Below are 19,559 nucleotides of genomic sequence, written 5' to 3'. Positions count from 1 at the left end.
ATGACAGGAGAAACACAGCAAAAACGCTTGGTAAACGAGTGTCAAGTCAAACTCTCTTCTATGGGAACACTGAGTTTGATGAATGAAAACCGAGAGCAAAGACATCAGTGTAAGGAGGGTTTTGTTTTGTGCTAAAGTGGACAGACTTGATTTTAGTGTTTGAAGGATAACTTTTGGATCATTTGAATAATCGTGATTATTATTTTTTTCTATAATCGTGCAGCCCTAACATCACCATGAACTCAACATAAATGAGTTTCAGTAGTTGTGGGCAAAGCGCTTTTTTGGACTCAGTCGCTTTACAGAATTAACGGATTATTCTTTCACTCCACACTTAGTGGTGGTAAGCTACTATTGTAGCCATAGCTGCCATGAGGCAGACTGATGGAAGTGAGGCTGACACAGTGCGCCATTGGCCCCTCCAACCACCACCAACACTCACGACATTCATGCTAGGACACAATGACAGATACCACTGGGACGACTGGAATTCTCAGTGGTCTCCCATCCAACAACTAACCGGGCCCAGACTTGCTAAGATTCTGAGATCTAATGAAATCGGGCAATGACAGGCTGGTATGGCCACTGTGCTGAGGCTCGCATTGCTTTACAAACATGGACAGCTGCAGCCCTTTTACGTAGGGCAGTGAAATGGGGAGTTCATGTGTAGACTGAAACTCAGACCCAGTGAATTTACATCAATCTGAACCAGAGTATCAAATGAATTGCTTTTTAAAAAAGCAATAAAAATCTATGAACAAAAACCAAATTCATTTCACCACTGTAGGATTTTAGAGAAGCATAATCTTTTCATTTTCAATAACTTTCTTCATTTTAAAAATTCATGTTTTGTATTTAAAGTTTTGCACGGACTGGCTCCTCCTCCACTAAAGGATTTTATCAAACATAAGGTAGTGAGGGGAACGGGCACCAGGGCCACTGCTCGTGGGGACAGTGAGGTGCCACACAGACGCACCGCGTCTTCCTTTAACATTAAGAGAATGCCCCACACTGTCCACTTTTAAACTACACCTTAAACTGTGGATGAAGGAAAGCCAAGTCTGTGAACACTTTTAACTGTCTGTTATATATAATGTTTGTTTTAACTGTTTGCTATTGTTATATGAAATGTTTTAAATGTATTTCTATTTTGTGTTACCTGCCTAAGGACAAAAGATGGAAATTCGCATCTTTGCTATAAACTGGCATATTTACACTGTTACAGTTGTAATGAATATGCACTGTCCCTATCAAATAAACAAATAAAAATAAATAAAGAAATCCATCAACACTATGCAGGCAGGCTAAGTGAGGTTATTTATGGCTATGACGTTTGTCCATGTATATACAGTCAATTAAGAAACAAGAAAGTAAAGTAATAAATAGTGGTCACTTTTCAAATACAGTAATTAGTGAAGTAATCTCACTACAATTTAGAGAAGTAATGACGAGTATCTAGTAATTAATTACTTTTTTGAGTAACTAGCCCAACACTGATTATTAGTAGTAATAAATATTCGTAAATGCCGTTTCAGTGAACTGTCGGTGCATTACCTTGTTGCCATCCGTATGTTGCAGAGTAAAGTAAAAAATAAAATAAACATTTATCTTTAAATATCCCAAGTCTTTACATGTTAACATGAGCAAAAAAAGGGTAATTTACAGTATAAAATACATTTTTCCATAATTTAATCAAATGTAACTCAGAACTTAGCTATAAAAAATATATTCAATGATTCAAATGTAAAGTCACTGGAAGAGTTCTTAATTAACACATCGTACTTAAAAATAAAAATGTATTTTAAAAAAACACAAATATCCTATAATTTTATTAAAAGCAACAACTTAGCTAATGCTCAGCCAGTAGAGATCATTTGATGATATGAAGGTACTACGAAAGAAGAAGAACTTTTCGTTTGGAGAGTTGGAGGAACGTAAACAACGACTGGAAAAGAAAGCCCGAGAAGATATGGATAAAAAGGACAGTGAGGAGGAGTAACAACAGGAACAATGACTGCAGACGAGAACATGTCACACAAAAAAAAAAAAAAATGTTTGACCAGGAAAGACACGAGCTTTGATGTAAAATTATTTGTGTTAAAACCAGGGGACGGATCTAGATAAGCAAACTGCTTTTTTCCGTCACCCTTTCCGGCATGCAAAAAGACAAAAAAAAAAAACCAAAAAAAAACGATGTGATTTTGCTCTGAATGTCAAAGTGAAATTTTGTGATTGCAACCATGTCGGAAATGAACTGAATAAATAAATAAAATAAAAAATGATTTAACATAATATTTAAAGCATGGCGTTTACTGAAGGAAGACTGTTTAGAGGGAGAGAGTTGCCACAACTCTGTTTACTCCAATGGTTACGACAATGGCAGTTCAGGGAGCCTCACAATAGTTCCTGGAAGTGAGCAGTTGACTGTTGCAGCTCAATGGAGCTAGAGCGGAGTACAGTTTGTGATGCACTTGTAAACAGTAAGACGTTTAAATAGTCATATTGGATATTATTATTATTAGCATATCTAAACCATTAACGTGTGCATCAATGCCGTTATCGACGACAAATTGCCTAAAATCCCAGTTATGTCACTCGGATTCAAGGGATTGAAATTGCCCGCCAATTATTTCCGGGAACTATTTCAGTCTATTTAGAACTTCTGTTGTCACAACTCTCGTTCTAAACGGCTCTGGACTGGTGCTTTCAGTCCTGTCCACTCGTAATTTGATGGGTTGCGGTAATGCAACGACTGGATGCCAACCGCCATAAAAAAATCATTAAAAAAAAAAAAAAAGTGTCGAGAGATATATTAAACGCAGCCATAGCCCCCGGGACTATGGGTACGACCAATGATGTTGCCAGAGCTTTTCTACATAAGCGTAATGTGCCTGTGTTTTCACTGCGTCAGGATGGCCGAGTGGTCTAACGGTGCCTGACTCAATGATTCTTCCTTCGGCTGCCGTGGGTTCGACTCCCACTTTTGACATATATATATTTTCTCATTTTAACATATTTAACACAGCAAATTCCACCTTCAAAAATACATATACGACAAAAATAAACATTTCAGTGTATTTCCTGGGTTAGGGTTAGAATAAAAGGGCTAGCTAAAAATAATTATGAACTAAAATACAACGTCACGTGGTGCACCCATCACGTGACCTACACTGGCCAATGAGGGGCGATGCTTATACAGAGTGGCAGTCTATGGATACATAGCCACGGCCTTAAAAGCCACAAAGAAGAAGAAGAATCCACTGCAGTCTGGTTAGATATAACAACGTTTGTGTTTCTTCTAGTGCCAAATTATCCTCTGAAGGAGATAAAATGTCGCTGATCGTACCTCACAGAGAGAGCAGTAACCCATGGCTATTAATATAGACAAACATTACATGACTGAACCAGTTATCTTTTGATCAAAATTGAAATTTAAGTTCACCATAGTTACTCGTTAAAACTTCATGGAATTGATTTAATTACTGAACTATCAGAAACATATGTTAATTCAACAAATAACATATTAGAGCAGACTCGTCCATTCATTAACACCCACGCCTCCGGTCCTGAAATAACAGCGTTATTATGGTTACACGTAGCCCTATGCATTAAAAGACCAGGATAGCTTAATGGCTAATGCAAGTGACAGAACAGAAAAAAGGGTGCCATTAAATTTCACTGACGAGTCCTCAATTGTATTGTTCTCAGAGCTCCATCGGCTAAGCAGATGCGTGGTGATGCACCGGTTTAAATGGTGACCATTTTAATTAGTGGCTGATTTCCGTCTACAGAGCTAGTTGTTGGTAAATGCAAATGATCAGCTGTCTTCGTTAACATCGTTTTTTTTAGCTCAAAGTAAAGTCGTTCAAACAGACCCTGCATTTGTATTTCACTATTAACCTTTGTGATTGGTCTGGAGTAGCACACAAGCCTCAGCAGCAACAGCAGAGGAAGCTAACGCTGCAAAGACAAAACTGTAGTAAATCAGCTACTCAAGGCTCGTAAAATCTGCTGTGCGAAACTATGAAGACACCGACTACATGAAAAGAACCGGGTGTTTGTCGACAATGTGAAACATCTGTTAAATGCAAGAGTAGCAACTTACCACCAGTTATAATGGACACCAATTAAACCCCAACACTAGTAACAATCTACTGATGCAGAGGTATGGCGTTCGATACACATAACAAGCCCTTAAAGATTTCCAAAGAGACCAACAGGCATCGTCCTTTTTATCGGTTGCACTATTCTAAACCTAAGAAGAAGCTAATACAGCTAGCGACTAGCTGCAGTCACACCGCTGACGAAGCAGTGAGTTCCAACCGATAGGCGGTTAGCTTACTAGCATTAGCTCAAAACGGAACACATCAGGAAGACATTAGCCCCGGTACACAAAAAGCCACAATGGACGAATGTTCTAGTTAAACTTTGAGGCTTTTGCTATACTGTTGATATCATTAAAACCATTAAGTACTCTGTCCCACCCACCTTTAAACGTTTAAGCTTAGATTCTTCCGATTCCGCCATGTTTTAATAATGCTGCAGACAGAGACACCGCGCTTCCGAACAACCCCCTCCTCGGGTCAGAGGTCTTTCATTTGGCGGGTTAAGAAAGGCCAGCATCATTATATTTGCCTGTGTAATTGTTATCATTTATTTTAACTCTAAGTCAAACTCTTTGGTTTCCACCCATACTCGCTAATTTTGTTTAATATTATTGTTACTTTTGACATACATTTTTGTTTAATGATGGTTTTATTTATTTATTCCTCACAGGATTTAAAAACTGATTTATTTCCTGAAAATATATAAAATAAAATGAATACAAAATTTTAAAAAAATGAATGCGAAAAAAAAAACAGTAAAAAAAAAAAAATGGAATTTGGAAAGAAAATGTAAATAGATTTCATTGGGCCCTAAACAATGCTTGATCTGTATGTCACTAATGGAGAAAATGCATCACTGAAAAGGTTCAGAGATGAACTTAGGGAAAGGCGAGGCAAATCTATTTGTATAGCACATTTCATACACAAGACAAGGAGCCATGTGATCGATGGCTAGACTAACACAATCATCGTAATGTGCACGTGCATGATAACCATGAAAATAAAAAACTTAGAATTAAAAGAAATAAGCTGTTTATCAATTTACCTGTGATAAAATGTTTGGAACAGACTTTATAGCGTCTTTGGTTTGGGTCAGGATTGAAGCCCTCTCCGTTAATTCTCACCAGCCATAGTTTACGTGTCTCGTACGAAAGGCGTTTTGTCTCTGTTCCTTGGTGTAAAATCACTTTTGGAATATCGAAATATTGTCTTGTTGTTGTGTCGGGATCAGCATGATTTGTACAGCCCCACACATGTGACCGGATGCTTCAGGTTGTTATCATGATCCATAACACAAACAATTTGACTAACGCTTGACCCGCTTGACACACAAAATGGCGGCGTATGGAATTGTGGGAAAAATGTTGGTTACAACACACCAATAATGAAGAAAGAAAAAGACCCGGACCTATCAGTGATGCGGGTCACACACAACATATATAATACAGCTAAATACATCTGTCAGTGCCCAGTCTTTTCACGAGCCTGATCGTTTTGGATCCTTTTAACGTGAAACGCGTCTCCATCCTGTCTGCCTATTGTACGGCAGTTTGTGTACTATATAATAGTTGAAACCCTACTATTTAAAAAAAAAAAAGAAATCTGTTTTGAGTGAATTTTGTTTTATTTTGGGTTTTATCTTATTTTCTGTTTTGTTTTTAATTGTCAATGTTGTGTATAGATGGGTTTCAGATGACGTTACGAACCACCCACAATTTCGTAGACTGCCATCTTGTGTGTCACCTTTCATTGTTTATATGCTGACACAATACATTTTTGTCCCCCCGAAGTTTTCAAAATTATGACAAAACTGGATAAAAATAGCCAAAAGGAACAAACAATCTACATAGATAGTTTGAATGCAACTTGCAAAGCGAGGTATTTACAGAAGTTGAGTGAAATTGACAAATATCCGTGCAAGATCGGGAAAGGAGAATAGGTGTCTGACGTAGATACGTTCCCGGCCATTTTGAATCCAGACATTGTAAACTATCTGGTGGATGAAATTAAAGCATACAAGTGGGGTTGGGCACCGAAAACCGGTTCCAAACAGGAACCGGTTGCTAACGTCCGGTTCCGGAACCATTACGAAGATGTTTGAATTCCGATTCGGATTTTCAATTCCTAAATGCCCGCAGTAGTTTATTTCCGTGGCTTGCTCTGTTTGTATAAGGTGCGTTCAGAACGCGACTGTAGCGACTGCAGTCTGTGTGTGTGTGTGTGTGTGTGTGTGTGTGTGTGTGTGTGTGTGTGTGTGTGTGTGTGTGTGTGCGTGTGCGTGTGCGTGTGCGTGTGTGTGCGTGTGTGTGTGTGTGTGTGGGAGCCGCTGACCATAGGCTGACAGGGGGGAGAGAGAGCGCTGATCACTTCTTCTCCAGCCGTATCATAGACAGCGCAGCTTCTAAGGTTTAAATGATCAACTTAATGAGTTACTAAAGGATGAGTTCACCCAGAATGTAGCCTTATTCAAGAAGTTACCAGCTTTAATTTAGCCCCGCTAAATGAGGAAGTGTAGGACACTCCAATTACATTTATCTATAGAATATCTTCCCTACAATATAAGTTCAAAATATAACTATTTTTTATAGTTTCTGTTTCCACTGTATCCAGAATAATAATAATGTTTCTCAACAAGAACTGTTGATTGATTTGTCACATGACTGCTCCAGTATCTGAGTTTATTTCATTTAGTTTCACATCTACCTGGGCTGTAGCTCTTTGTTTTTTAGACTGCTGACAACTTGTTTGTGGTGTTATTTCAGCAAGTTTCACTTTTACAGATACAGTTGGAGACCTTTGTAATTAAAAACCCTAGTTACATTACAGCAACCAAATTAAACTGTATCAGCTAAGTGAATTAATAAAAATGGCCTGTGTAAAGGCTTTTTCAAATTATCCTGTGAAATCTGTGACCTGTTGACCTGCATAACTCAAAAAATCGGAATCAAGAATCGTTTAGAACAGGAATCGAAATCGAGAATCAGAATCGGAATCGGAATAATTAAAATCCAAACAATGCCCAACCCTACGTACAAGTCTTTGGAGGCGCTTAGCAACAGGTGTGTGTGAAGTTGGATCTTTGACAAGCAAACAGGATCGTTTTTTCTGGTATATAGAGGGCTTCGTATTTTTCAATAAAATATCCCACAATGCATTTCCGGCGGCCATTTTGGAAGGCTTTGTTTACCGACCGTCGCTCTTCACGATAGCACTATTCAGTGCACACACAATATTTTGGAAGTATTCAGTAGAAAATAACATTTCACCAGCTTTTGTACCATGGAGAAATACTCTGAGTCACTCGATAAGAAGACCTTTACTAGGGCTGGACGATTTTGCTTAAAAAAAGAAAAATTTGAGATTTGATTAGATTTTTTTTTTTTTTCAAAGCACTGAAAAATGACTGCAGACATCAGATATATTGTCAAAAGTGAAACTTTATTGCTGTGATTGTCCTCAAGAGGTAAAATGCATAGAACAATCCCAAAATAAAAAGTAAATGAGGCTCTGTCATTCAACTATTTCAAGCTTTAACCAGGTTTAGGCAAAAGTGCAACAGCAACTTCACAGTAGCTTCAATTTTCTGATTAAGAAATCAAATAACTACATATTGTATAACACATAACATTACAATAAAAAAAAAAAAAACTCTTCCCTTAGCATTTCAGCATAATGTAAATAAAAAATGAAACATGCCTGTGGCAAACATATAGCCTACTCAAAGGGTAAACAAATGTGGGGGCTGGCTCACATCGCGCTACGGTAACCCACAAGGACGGAACCCAAAGAAATTAGAAAAAACTAGAATTTGCAAAATAAAAATCGCTTTTATCGACAAATTCAATAAATTGGATAAATTTGCTCAGCCCGAGCCCTTATTCGTTACAAGGAGAAAACAACCGTAATTGGACGTGAGGATCCTTACCAGATCAACAAGTCTGAGTGGAGTACAGACCACAAAATCTTTTTTTAAGGAAAATAGTAACAAATATGTTTATAATTACTAATAACAATAGCCTTATACACAACTGTTGAATGATTGGCCTTACATGCTGAACACAGTTACTCTTTCCAAAGCTTATCACAAACAAATTATATTATCTTTAAATGAACGTCTTCTTACTACCAAGACTGACCAGCTCTACTCACAAAATTAAACTACTGTCACTATCAAAGTTATTTGACTTGACTTTGATTTAAAACAACATGGGGTTGTCAGATGAAACAAAATACACACTGGCTTAGATCTAATAGAAAATATTTTTTCATCAATACAACTATCAAAGTTCTTCGACCAAGTACATCAAGTTAATGCAAAGTGATGCTGTCTTTTTTTTTTAGATTTATTTCTACTTACAACATTTTCTTAATTTATAGCTTACCTGAAATGAAATGATCCGAACAAACACAAAGTTGTTCATAACACGTCACATTTGATGGGTTGAATGCAACAATCCATGCTCGCCTACGCCGTTCACTCTTCTGTTCAGTCACTCCCCCCGTCCAGAAATAATCTTAGGGATGCGATAAAAGCCAGTTTTATCTCTCCCACCTAGATTGTGGCAGTTGACAATAGCACACGTCGTCGGCATTATTACTGTGATTAATGATCAACAACAATTCACGTGTAAACAATTGATAACGCGAAGCATTGATAACTTCGGCTGTGGTTGTTGGATCATTACATGGTTAACAGGTGCTGGTCTAAAAATTGGAATATCATGAAAAAGTTGATTTATTTCAGTAATTCCATTCAAAAAGCGAAACATGTATAATGTATACATTCATTTCACACAAACTGACATATTTCAAGTGTAATGTTCAATATCGAAGACATCTAGTGCACCTGCAAAGGCCTTTAAATGATCTCTCTGTCTATTTCTGTATGCTACACAATCATGGGGAAGACTGCTGACCTGACAGTTGTCCAAAAGACAACCACCTTGCACCACGCCCTGGAGAGGAATGTGAAACAAAACCCATTAAAAAATGTGGTGGAGATTCACAAAGAGTGGACTACAGTTGGAGTCGGTGCTTCAAGAATCACCACTTACAGACGTATGCAAGACATGGTTTCATCTGTCACATTCCTTGTGTCAAGCCACTCTTGAACAAGAGACAGCGTCAGAAGCGTCTCACCTGGACTAAAGACAAAAAGGACTGGACTGCTGTTGAGTGGTCCAAAGTGATGTTCTCTGATGAAAGTACATTTAGTCCTTTATAGATCAAGGTCCCAGAGTCTGGAGGAAGAGAGGAGAGAGACACAGAATCCACGTTGCTTGAGGTTGAGTATAAGTTTCCACAGTCAGTGATGGTTTGGGGTGCCATGTCATGTGCTGGTGTTGGTCCACTGTGTTTCCTTAGGTCCAAGGTCAACGCAGACGTCTACCAGGAAGTTTTAGAGCACTTCCTGCTTCCTGCTGCTGACCAACTTTATGGAGATGCAGATTTCATTTTCCAACAGGACTTGTCACCTGCACACAGTGCCAAAGCTACCAGTACCTGGTTTAAGGACCATGGTATCCCTGTTCTTGATTGGCCAGCAAACTCACCAGACCTTAACCCCATAGAACATCTATGAGTTATTGTGAAGAGGAAGATGTGAGACACCAGACCCAACAATGCAGAAGAGCTGAAGGTCACTATCAGAGCAACCTGGGCTCTCATAACACCTGAGCAGAGCCACAGACTGATCCACTCCATGTCACGCCGCATTGTTGCAGTAAATACGGCAAAAGGAGCCTCAACTAATTATTGAGTGATGTACATGATCATAGTTTTCATCTTCATACTTTCAGTTGGCCAACATTTCTAGAAATCTTTTTTTTTTGTATCAGTCTTAAGTAATATTCTAATTTTCTGAGATACTGAATTTGGCATTTTCATTAGTTGTCAGTTTTAATCATCAAAATTAAAAGAAATAAACATTTGAAATGTATCAGTCTGTGTGTAATGAATGAATATAATATACAAGTTTCACTTTTTGAATGAAATTACTGAAATCAACTTTTTCATGATATTCTAATTATATGACCAGCACCTGTATATGGCTTCAATCTCAAAAATTGTAGCTTTCCAATGACGTTCAGTCTGAATGACAACGTAAACATATGAGTAGTGTATTCATATGACAACATCATGCATCTATAATATACACACTTGCCTGTGATGAAATGATAGTGTTACTTTTCTGATCAGGTCTGAAACCTTTCCTGTTGATGATAGTTTGCCATTTGTTTCTCCGTTCTGTGGGCAGATGTTCTGTTTGTTTTCCTTGACTAGTTAATATTTTAGGAATGCAATAAAACTGTCTTGTATTTTCCCCTGGCTTCGCTCTGTTTGAGCAACCCCACACAACGCATGTATGCGGCATGACACACAGCTCCGCATCGACTGTGGAGAGACACGTCAACAGCGCCTCCATCTTGGACTGGTGGTGGTGGAGGCAGTGGTGCAAAATAACAATAGTAATAATAGCAATAATAATAATAATACAATGAGAACACCACTAACTATGATATAAAGTATTACTAATAATAAAAAATACAATAATATGAGAATATAATGATAATTATAAGAGTAACAATAACAATAATACAGTAGTATTTCAATAATAATAATAATTGTCAAATACAATGTATAGCCTTAAGCAATGTTGTCTATCTATTTATCTATCTATCTATCTATCTATCTATCTATCTATCATGGCTGACGTTTGTTACAAACAAACCCCGTGAAAATTGGTTGAGAATTGAGCGATTTATGACAACTTTAATTATGTAGAACATCATTCCTCTATAGATATAATACACTGTAGGAGCGAGTGACACCGGTCCAAGATGGCCGCCCTGTTGACGCACAGCTCTCGTGGGCGGCAGCAGTCGATGCGGCGTCTGCGTATTATGATGTCTATAAATGTTGCAAACATTGCAGTGCAGAATGGCAAAATAAAATACATGAGTAAATTAAATTAAATATTCAATATTATTTCCTTGTACATAACCAAATAATATTCTCACTATAACAAATGGCGCTTACAGTAGTCTTTTTCTTCTTAGGACCTTTTATGAGGGTCCGTACTACTTGTGGCCCCATACTGACGAGAGGCCACTTTTTTGGTGGGAAAAAACAATAGATTTGTTTGTCATAATTTTCCATATCTTTCCCTCTGTAGTTTGCTCGTCTAGGAGCCATGCTGACTCACTCATGTTCTTTGGGTTACAACGGAGCCATTCTGCAAGCTATGGCAGTGCACCTCTCCCTTCATGGGGCGCTCGAGCTCCCTCAGCAGTTCATCAGCAGGCTCATCTCTGAGATGGAGGAAGTGGAGGACGACGAGCTGACACGCATGGATGCCAGAATGTGAGTTTGGGAGATCTGTTAATTAAAGCTGATGTAATCATGTCTGTTTAAAATGAAATGTTTTAGTGTGTGTTGTGTTTTTGCAGCCTGAAGGAGGCAGACAAGCCATTCTGTGAACGACTTCACAGAGTTCGAGACCTGATGGGGAGGAACAAAGTCAGCATTGAGGAGGTCATCTCAGAGCTGGGTCAGAATCTCTTCATCTCTTTATTTTGTAATTCTTTGTTTTGAATTTTCATATGGTTGTTGGTTGTGATGTTTATCATGTAAGTATTGTTGGTGAAGTTGGAACAAATAGGCACTATGACCAATCATCCTGATGGGTAGTGAGTTTATAACACAATCACACTGTTTTTCCAATAAACCTTTCTCAAGACATCATCAGGCAGATAACATGCACACAAATGTGATTATATTCTCACAATTTGCAAATGAAAGAAAATCAAAGGCTTAACTTGTATGACAAGAAATTAAGTGGTTGCACAACAATGAAACCACCTGGAAATGAACCACGGCTCCCAACCTTGTTCATTTTGACCTGTACCAGCAATGAAACATTATTAAAGCTCTATAAATGATTACAAATGACACACAAGACGGACGCACGCAGGGGATCATGGGCCATTCGAGTTTTATTTTTATTTATTTTTATTAACATTTAAAAACACCACAAAACAGTCACAAATTTAAATGTGTACTATTAAAATATTTAACACGCGTCGACTCGAAATCCCAGAAGAAGGATTGCGAGTGAAGGAAGTGACGTAGTCTACGCGCATGCGTTGAAAGGTTCTGAAACTATCAGGCCCATAGACATTATATAATGTCTATGATCAGGCCCCTGAAGGATTGAGAAGGGGTACTGACACCACAGACTGCAGAGGTGCCTGAGCTAAGATGGCCGCCGGTGATGACGTTGGAAACTCCGCCACACATAGGAAGTAGTTCAGAGGTAGCCATGAAGAGCAGACATCTGTTGGTATTGTAGCTGTAACTGTTCTACTCCTTCCTCCAGTGTCTGGCAGTCCGTTCAAAAGACCAGAGAGCACCATTCCTGACTAGTCCAGGGCGCTGTTCGCCTGCTCGAGGATGGCGGTGACGGGGGTCAGAGCCGCGGCTGGGCCCGCGTCTTTGTCCCGGCTAAGAGGAGCACTGGTAGCAGCGGTGCTCGGGGACTGTGTTGGGGGAGAGTTCGAGGGGGCGGAGGAGGTCCCGTTGGACAGTGTGCTCAAACATCTGGACAGCCTGGACGAAGAGGCAAAGGGAAGCGGTGAGAACGGAGATAACACACACACACACACACACACACACACACACACACACACACACACACACACACACACACACACACACACACACACACACACAAACAACAACAATCAGTTCAGCGTGATTGTGTACGTTTATTGTTTATTGTCGTAACAATGGAGAAACTTTATCTTGGATCCAAACAGAAGGAAATCTATGTAATATTTGTGAAGTATTGAGGCTTCATTTGGGGAGATACTGTACATGGTCTTATTCATAGAAACAAGCGTTTGAGACATTTTGATCAATACAGTGTCGAACTGCTTGCTTCGAGTGCAACGTCCCTAATGGCAAAATAGTTGGTTAATCTGATACATATGAACTGATATACAGTTGTTAATGTAAATAATATTGGCAGTGTTACGGTTGTCACAGTCCAGCTCTCAGGTCACAACAAATGTATAAACAGGCTTATTGGCACAGAAAATAGGTATTTATTGATCAAAATCAAACTATAGGTCCCAACCAAACAAACCAAATATAAGGTATGTTTGTTAGCAACGCAATTTAATTAAAAATAAATCCTGGATGCAATAATACAAAAGAAGAAGAAGCCTAATAATTTAAATTATGGCTCTTCAGTAAACTATGCAAAACTGCATAATAGTCCTTTTTCTTTTAAAAAGTGAAACTGAAAATGTATTTTGTGCCTTAACAATTGGACTTTAACACAAATCCCATATCAAAGAAATAATATAAATAAACAAACTCTCTTTCTTGTTTCTCTCTGAGCTGCTCTTACCTTGGATTTCACATGTTCTTTCTTTCTCACTTCTTTCATTTTGTCGCGGGGAAGCCAAAATGCTTCCACACTTCTGATTTAAAACACGATGGTGTCCTGAATTTCAAATTCTAAATAGATAACGCCCTTTGTACGGCGATTCAATTTCAGAGTATCGTTGTGAATCGTGACACATTTGAATAACATTTTAACTTCCTCACGATTAATCTTTACATCCCTAAAATTATCTGAGGAAATGATTATGCATTGCCAGTTATTAGTATCATTACATTTATGGCTGATTGTGTGCTAACCACACTACAATCAAAGCATTGCATTGTATACATTAATATGAATGCTTCAATGAATAAATCTATTAAAAATATAAAAATATTTATTTTGCACTGACATTCCAACAATGCACAATATATTAAAAAAAAGTTTAACTTGACCTTACTCATACATTAAATCCTAATATACAGGCCTATAAGTGACTGGCCTCGTTAAATTAAATATATTCTCATAAAAAACAAAGTGCATTGAAGTTCTTGATGCAGAGCAGCTTCTATGCTTTATTACAGTGACTCTGTGAGCTCTACTGTCCTCTCCTACACTGCACATCTCCATTATCTGTATTAATTGCGGCGTGGATCATTTTTTATGCGTGCTGGTTTAATTCCATCCAAGTAATATCTTTATAACGTGGACTAAGTACAGTCTGTGATGAAGTTCAAAGGATCTCTGTGAAACGTGCGCTAACAGACTCTAAAACCGGATTCATGCTGATGATGCACATGTTGAAATACAGCCGCTCCACTAGTCAGCAGAAAAGTTGGCCTGTTTCCAGACAGTGCTGGCTCGTATTACTACAACATCCTGTCGGCTTGTTTCGGTGGCAAAAGTGTAATTTTCGGTGGTGGAAATTTTAGTGCATCACTAGTTGCCATAGTTACCTAAAGAAGAGTGGAGCAATAAGCTGAAAGATGAAACTGGCAGCCAAAGTTTACCAAAAAGAAAAAGCGAGTGTCTAAAGTGTAGGACTACTGTACACTGAACAAAAGACAACACTTTACGGTGTGCTTATTGCCATGCAGTGTTAGCTTTTCTTAGCAGCACCTCAACAGGAAGTATCCACTAAAGGCAGCGGACTCAACCAACAATACAGACACGTCAGGTTTAAAACATTTCTCTTCACATAACTTTTACTCTTAATCAAGGCAGATAAAGAGTAGCAGCACCTGCCATGAGTTTGTCGATTTAATTGCGTAGAAACAAAGTGACCATGAGTAAGTGGACATGTTAATATAACGAGTGCATTCAAACAGGGACAGTTTAGCTATTTGACTCCGAGACATAGTAATTTTAAACCTTTCAAAACATGTTTTATATGTTGATGTATATGAAAAACAATAAATATCAAGCAAATTGCAATAATAATGGCAACCACTTATGTTGACATTTCATTCAGATTTTATTATTAAGTGTTAATGTGTCTGACAGGAATCCTGGAATACAGCGATGACACGGCAATGGCACGCTGCGTGGTTCAGTCTCTCCTCACTCGGGCTGGCTTTGATGAGCAGGACATGGCTCGCAGGTAGACAAACACACACTCTGCCTGATAATTGTGATCATTTTCACAGCAACGTCAACAAACATAAACTTGAGTCCTTTCGTTTCACCTGTCCAGGTTTGCAAAGGAATATAGTGCATCCCCAGGCCGGGGTTATGGCTCTGGAGTGATCCAGGTGCTGAAGAAGCTCTCGTCCCCTCAGCTGAGAGACGTGTATCAGCCAGCCAGGGACCAGTTTAACGGCCGGGGCTCATTTGGGAACGGTGGGGCCATGAGGGCGTCTCCCTTTGCTCTGGCCTTTCCGGACCTGAGTGATGTCAAAAGAGTGAGTTGTGGCCTATTGTTGAAAACAAACATCTTCACTGCTGGTAATGGATGGCTGATGGTATTTATTTCTAATGATACAGACTACATGGTAGTTGGAGTGGCTATCTGGTGTCTTTCCTATAAATCTTATACTTGCATTGTGTAACCACTTCATGATTGACGACACGTCACTGGTTTTCTGAGTCAAGTTGGCTTCATTGCTCATGGTGGGACAACGGTAAAACATCTGTGTTGCTCTGTTGCCATCACTCTATTATCTTTCTCAAAAAACAACTACTTCCTGTTGCAGACATTGAAGTGTAGAACGGCAAAATAAAAGACATGAGTAAATTAAATCAAATATTCAATATTATTTCCTTGTACATAACCAGATAATAATCTCACTATAACAAACTGTAATTTAAATAAACAAATTAACAAATGGTGCTCATATTCCAGCTCCTAATTGTTATCATAGAACATAATAATTACACTTTAACACTTTTAATCAACAGATTTGACTCATTTAACCTTTACTTATTGTCATACTTTACCTTCAAATAAATCAAATACATATCAGGAAACGCAAAACATTGCATGTTTTTCAACATATACACTTTGGTATTTAAAGCTCACACATTTCACATGAACTTCCACATTTTATTCATCCATTTCAAGCAACAAACACAACTTATCTATTGTTCTTCCCAAAACTTAAGTTTGAGTTTTAACAAATGCACATTAGACCTGGCTGCTCCACTGGCTGGCTGCTCCGGCCCTGTAGGTGCCATGCCTGTGCTGGAATATATCGGGTGTGGGTCTTTGGGTTGGGCCTCTTGGGGTGCGCTCTCCTGCAATCTGCTTGGGGACTGCCGCGATTCGATGTGGCGCCACACTGCCTTGGATGGGGTAGGGGCTTTCTGGCGGCATTGGTGTGGTGGTGCCCGGTTGGGGGTGCTTGGGTGCGCCTGCTTGTCTGTCTGTGGCTGGTGGGGGGGCCCTGCTTGGGCGGTTGATGGCATCCTCTCTTGTCTGATGGGTCGGTGCTGCCTTCCTGTGGACACCCGGTGTAGTATTGTGGGTCTGTGCGGGCTTATGTTGGTCCTGGTGCGGGCACTCGCATCTCTGTTGCAACGAGGCGGGCCACTCTAGGCCGGCCTCTGGCGGTGGTCGCCCCTGGACCGCTGGGCGGGGTGGCTGGTGCCCCGCTGTGCTTGGGGGGTGGGGAGTGCCGCCATGCTCTGTGGGGCCGGTTCGGTGTGCTGCTCAGCGCTTCCCTGGGGCTCGTGGTGCCCGTCAGCACCATCTAATCTATCCGTGGCCCGCTGTATGGATGGGCTAAGCTCACACCAGACAGGCCTCTTACATGACAAGGTATGGCTCACAATTTTGTGCACCACACTCCATTCCAACCCTTTGGGTGCTTGATAGAGGGGCTGACTGGGTGGGGGGGGGGCATCGCATGTGCTGCCCTGCTAATAACTCCAATATTAGACACACCTCAACAACCACTGCCCTGTACCTTCCGGAGCTATTGTACCACATACACATACTGTATATCCACGAGGGTAGGTCTGTCTTGCTGTCTGCAGGCTGATGGGTGGGTCCAGACACCCTTGGCTGGAGGCTACACCAGGTGTGTCTCCTCCTCGCGGGTGGGGTGCCTCATAGTGGGTGGGGCTAATGGTCAGGGGGTGCGCTGAGTCCTCGACTCCTTGGGGCTTTCCCGGGTGTGTATGTGGAAGCAAGCATCAGAGCATCGTTGTCAGACCACCATCACTACTGCTCTGGACGTAATGGCTGCCGTTGTCAGACTTCTTGAGCTGGTTGTTTTACTTAATGTAGTGGCTATCTGGTGTCTTTTCTATAAAGTCATATACTCATCAATTACTTGTATTGTATAACCACTTCATGAGTGAAGACACTAGACTGGTTTTACGTGTCGAGTGGGCTTCGAGGTACAATGGTAAAATTGTACTTGTATTGCTCCATCGCCATCACTTCTTTATTAACAACAGTCTTTCACAAAAAAACAACTACTTCCTGTTGCAAACATTGCAGTGCAGAATGGCAAAATAAAATACATGAGTAAATTAAATCAAATATTCAATATTATTTCCTTGTACATAACCAAATAATATTCTCACTATAACAAATGGCACTTACAGTAGTCTTTTTCTTCTTAGGACCTTTTATGAGGGTCCGTACTACTTGTGGCCCCATACTGACGAGAGGCCACTTTTTTGGTGGGAAACAACAATAGATTTGTTTGTCATAATTTTCCATATCTTTCCCTCTGTAGTTTGCTCGTCTAGGAGCCATGCTGACTCACTCATGTTCTTTGGGTTACAACGGAGCCATTCTGCAAGCTATGGCAGTGCACCTCTCCCTTCATGGGGCGCTCGAGCTCCCTCAGCAGTTCATCAGCAGGCTCATCTCTGAGATGGAGGAAGTGGAGGACGACGAGCTGACACGCATGGATGCCAGAATGTGAGTTTGGGAGATCTGTTAATTAAAGCTGATGTAATCATGTCTGTTTAAAATGAAATGTTTTAGTGTGTGTTGTGTTTTTGCAGCCTGAAGGAGGCAGACAAGCCATTCTGTGAACGACTTCACAGAGTTCGAGACCTGATGGGGAGGAACAAAGTCAGCATTGAGGAGGTCATCTCAGAGCTGGGTCAGAATCTCTTCATCTCTTTATTTTGTAATTCTTTGTTTGAATTTTCATATGGTTGTTGGTTGTGATGTTTATCATGTAAGTATTGTTGGTGAAGTTGGAACAAATAGGCACTATGACCAATCATCCTGATGGGTAGTGAGTTTATAACACAATCACACTGTTTTTCCAGTAAACCTTTCTCAAGACATCATCAGGCAGATAACATGCACACAAATGTGATTATATTCTCACAATTTGCAAATGAAAGAAAATCAAAGGCTTAACTTGTATGACAAGAAATTAAGTGGTTGCACAACAATGAAACCACCTGGAAATGAACCACGGCTCCCAACCTTGTTCATTTTGACCTGTACCAGCAATGAAACATTAAAGCACTATGATCTAATGATAGTTGGTGTGAGGATCACTTAATGTATTCAACTCAAGAGACTCTTCTTCAGTCACTTACTTTACTGAATGTTTTATCCTCTTTAGGACTGGACTCTACAGGTTGATCAGGTATTGTAGCCTGTAACATTTTAGCTATTTGTTTTTTTTATTAGACTTTATTTAGAAATCTGAGCAGTTTCACTCAGCAGCAGTTTAAGGATTTTTATATATTTTTAGTCTGTGTTTTTGCTTACTTCAGCTGCTTTTTCATTCGTTAATCATATGGTAGTAGAACCCAATTATTTAAGACAGGTGGTCATGATTTAAGGGCTATTGGGGTATATCTTTGTCCTGTCAAGATAATTTCAATAATTCTGTTTTTTTTCTATCAGGAAACGGAATAGCTGCACTCCACTCAGTCCCTACTGCGATCTTCTGTGTCCTCCACTGTCTGCAGCCCAGGGATTGCTTACCAGTGAGTTACGGTGGCCTGGAGAGGACATTAGCTTACTGCCTTGCCTTGGGAGGGGACACAGACACCATAGCTTGCATGGCAGGTGCCATAGCTGGGGCCCACTATGGCATTGAGGGTGTTCCTCAGGCTTGGATCAGGTGCTGTGAGGGAGCAGAGGACGCAGTAATGAGTGCGGAGCGGCTGTACATGCTGTATCACCGGGTGCCACCGGGGGGCAAGGCTGTGGAAGGGGAGCAAAGCTGTGAAGACAAGTCTCAAAATGTGTCAAGCTCTTCTAAAGTCACAGAGAAGAAAACTGGAGCAGAGTGAAGCCCAAGAGACTTCTTCTGACAAAACAGTGTTTAGATTTTGCTTCCAGAAAGACTGAAAACTTTCTTCTAACCTGTAAACAATGGAAATATCCACACAAACAACTTGTTGAATTCAAACTCTCCAACATCTTTGGTGATATTTAAAACAGGTTTTGATCAAACAATGCATTTTTCGGTTTGTTGTTCCTTTTCCTACACCCATTTTTTAGCCTCTGCCTGTTTTGTTTAGTCCTGTGTTATGTTGAAATTGCACCATGAAATGGTCACTTCTTGTTTTATCTTTCTGGTGGGTAAGAGCTATTTAATAAACTTTTATAAGAAATGATTCTCCCTTTTTTACTAAAAAAA

General features: G+C 39.8%; 2 protein-coding genes across 8 annotated transcripts in view; one reads left to right on the top strand and one right to left on the bottom strand.

The window, feature by feature from the left end:
- LOC114456113 (zinc finger MYM-type protein 4-like) overlaps positions 1-4,587 on the bottom strand; it is a 52,936-nt gene extending 48,349 nt beyond the window's left edge. For 3 of the 4 annotated variants that reach the window (XR_003672794.1, XR_003672795.1, XM_028437669.1), the window contains exon 1: positions 4,489-4,587. Coding sequence is in view for 1 of the 4 variants with exons in the window: in XM_028437669.1 (XP_028293470.1) it covers positions 4,489-4,527 (39 nt within the window). In the remaining 3 variants the exon portion in view is untranslated. Of the gene's footprint in view, positions 1-4,105 lie in introns of all 4 variants that reach the window. The other variant, XM_028437670.1, reaches the window with a different exon arrangement.
- Positions 4,588-11,076: 6,489 nt separating this feature from the next.
- adprs (ADP-ribosylserine hydrolase) lies at positions 11,077-19,536 on the top strand. 4 transcript variants are annotated; one of them, XM_028438897.1, is made up of 8 exons: positions 11,077-11,468; positions 11,555-11,655; positions 12,484-12,738; positions 14,998-15,094; positions 15,188-15,395; positions 17,679-17,866; positions 17,953-18,053; positions 18,818-19,536. In XM_028438897.1, exons 3-8 carry the CDS (start codon positions 12,558-12,560, stop codon positions 19,207-19,209), a joined length of 1,167 nt encoding a protein of 388 aa, XP_028294698.1. In that variant the 5' UTR covers positions 11,077-11,468; positions 11,555-11,655; positions 12,484-12,557; the 3' UTR covers positions 19,210-19,536. The 4 variants fall into 4 exon arrangements, with proteins under 4 accessions (XP_028294698.1, XP_028294700.1, XP_028294699.1 ...); XM_028438899.1 differs by having other exon boundaries at positions 11,535-11,655; XM_028438898.1 differs by lacking the exons at positions 11,077-11,468; positions 11,555-11,655 and adding an exon at positions 12,280-12,420.
- Positions 19,537-19,559: the final 23 nt, after the last annotated feature.

Source organism: Gouania willdenowi, chromosome 22, assembly GCF_900634775.1.
Source record: "Gouania willdenowi chromosome 22, fGouWil2.1, whole genome shotgun sequence".
Taxonomy (NCBI): Eukaryota; Metazoa; Chordata; class Actinopteri; order Blenniiformes; family Gobiesocidae; genus Gouania; species Gouania willdenowi.
This window is presented reverse-complemented; position numbering and strand designations above follow the sequence as displayed.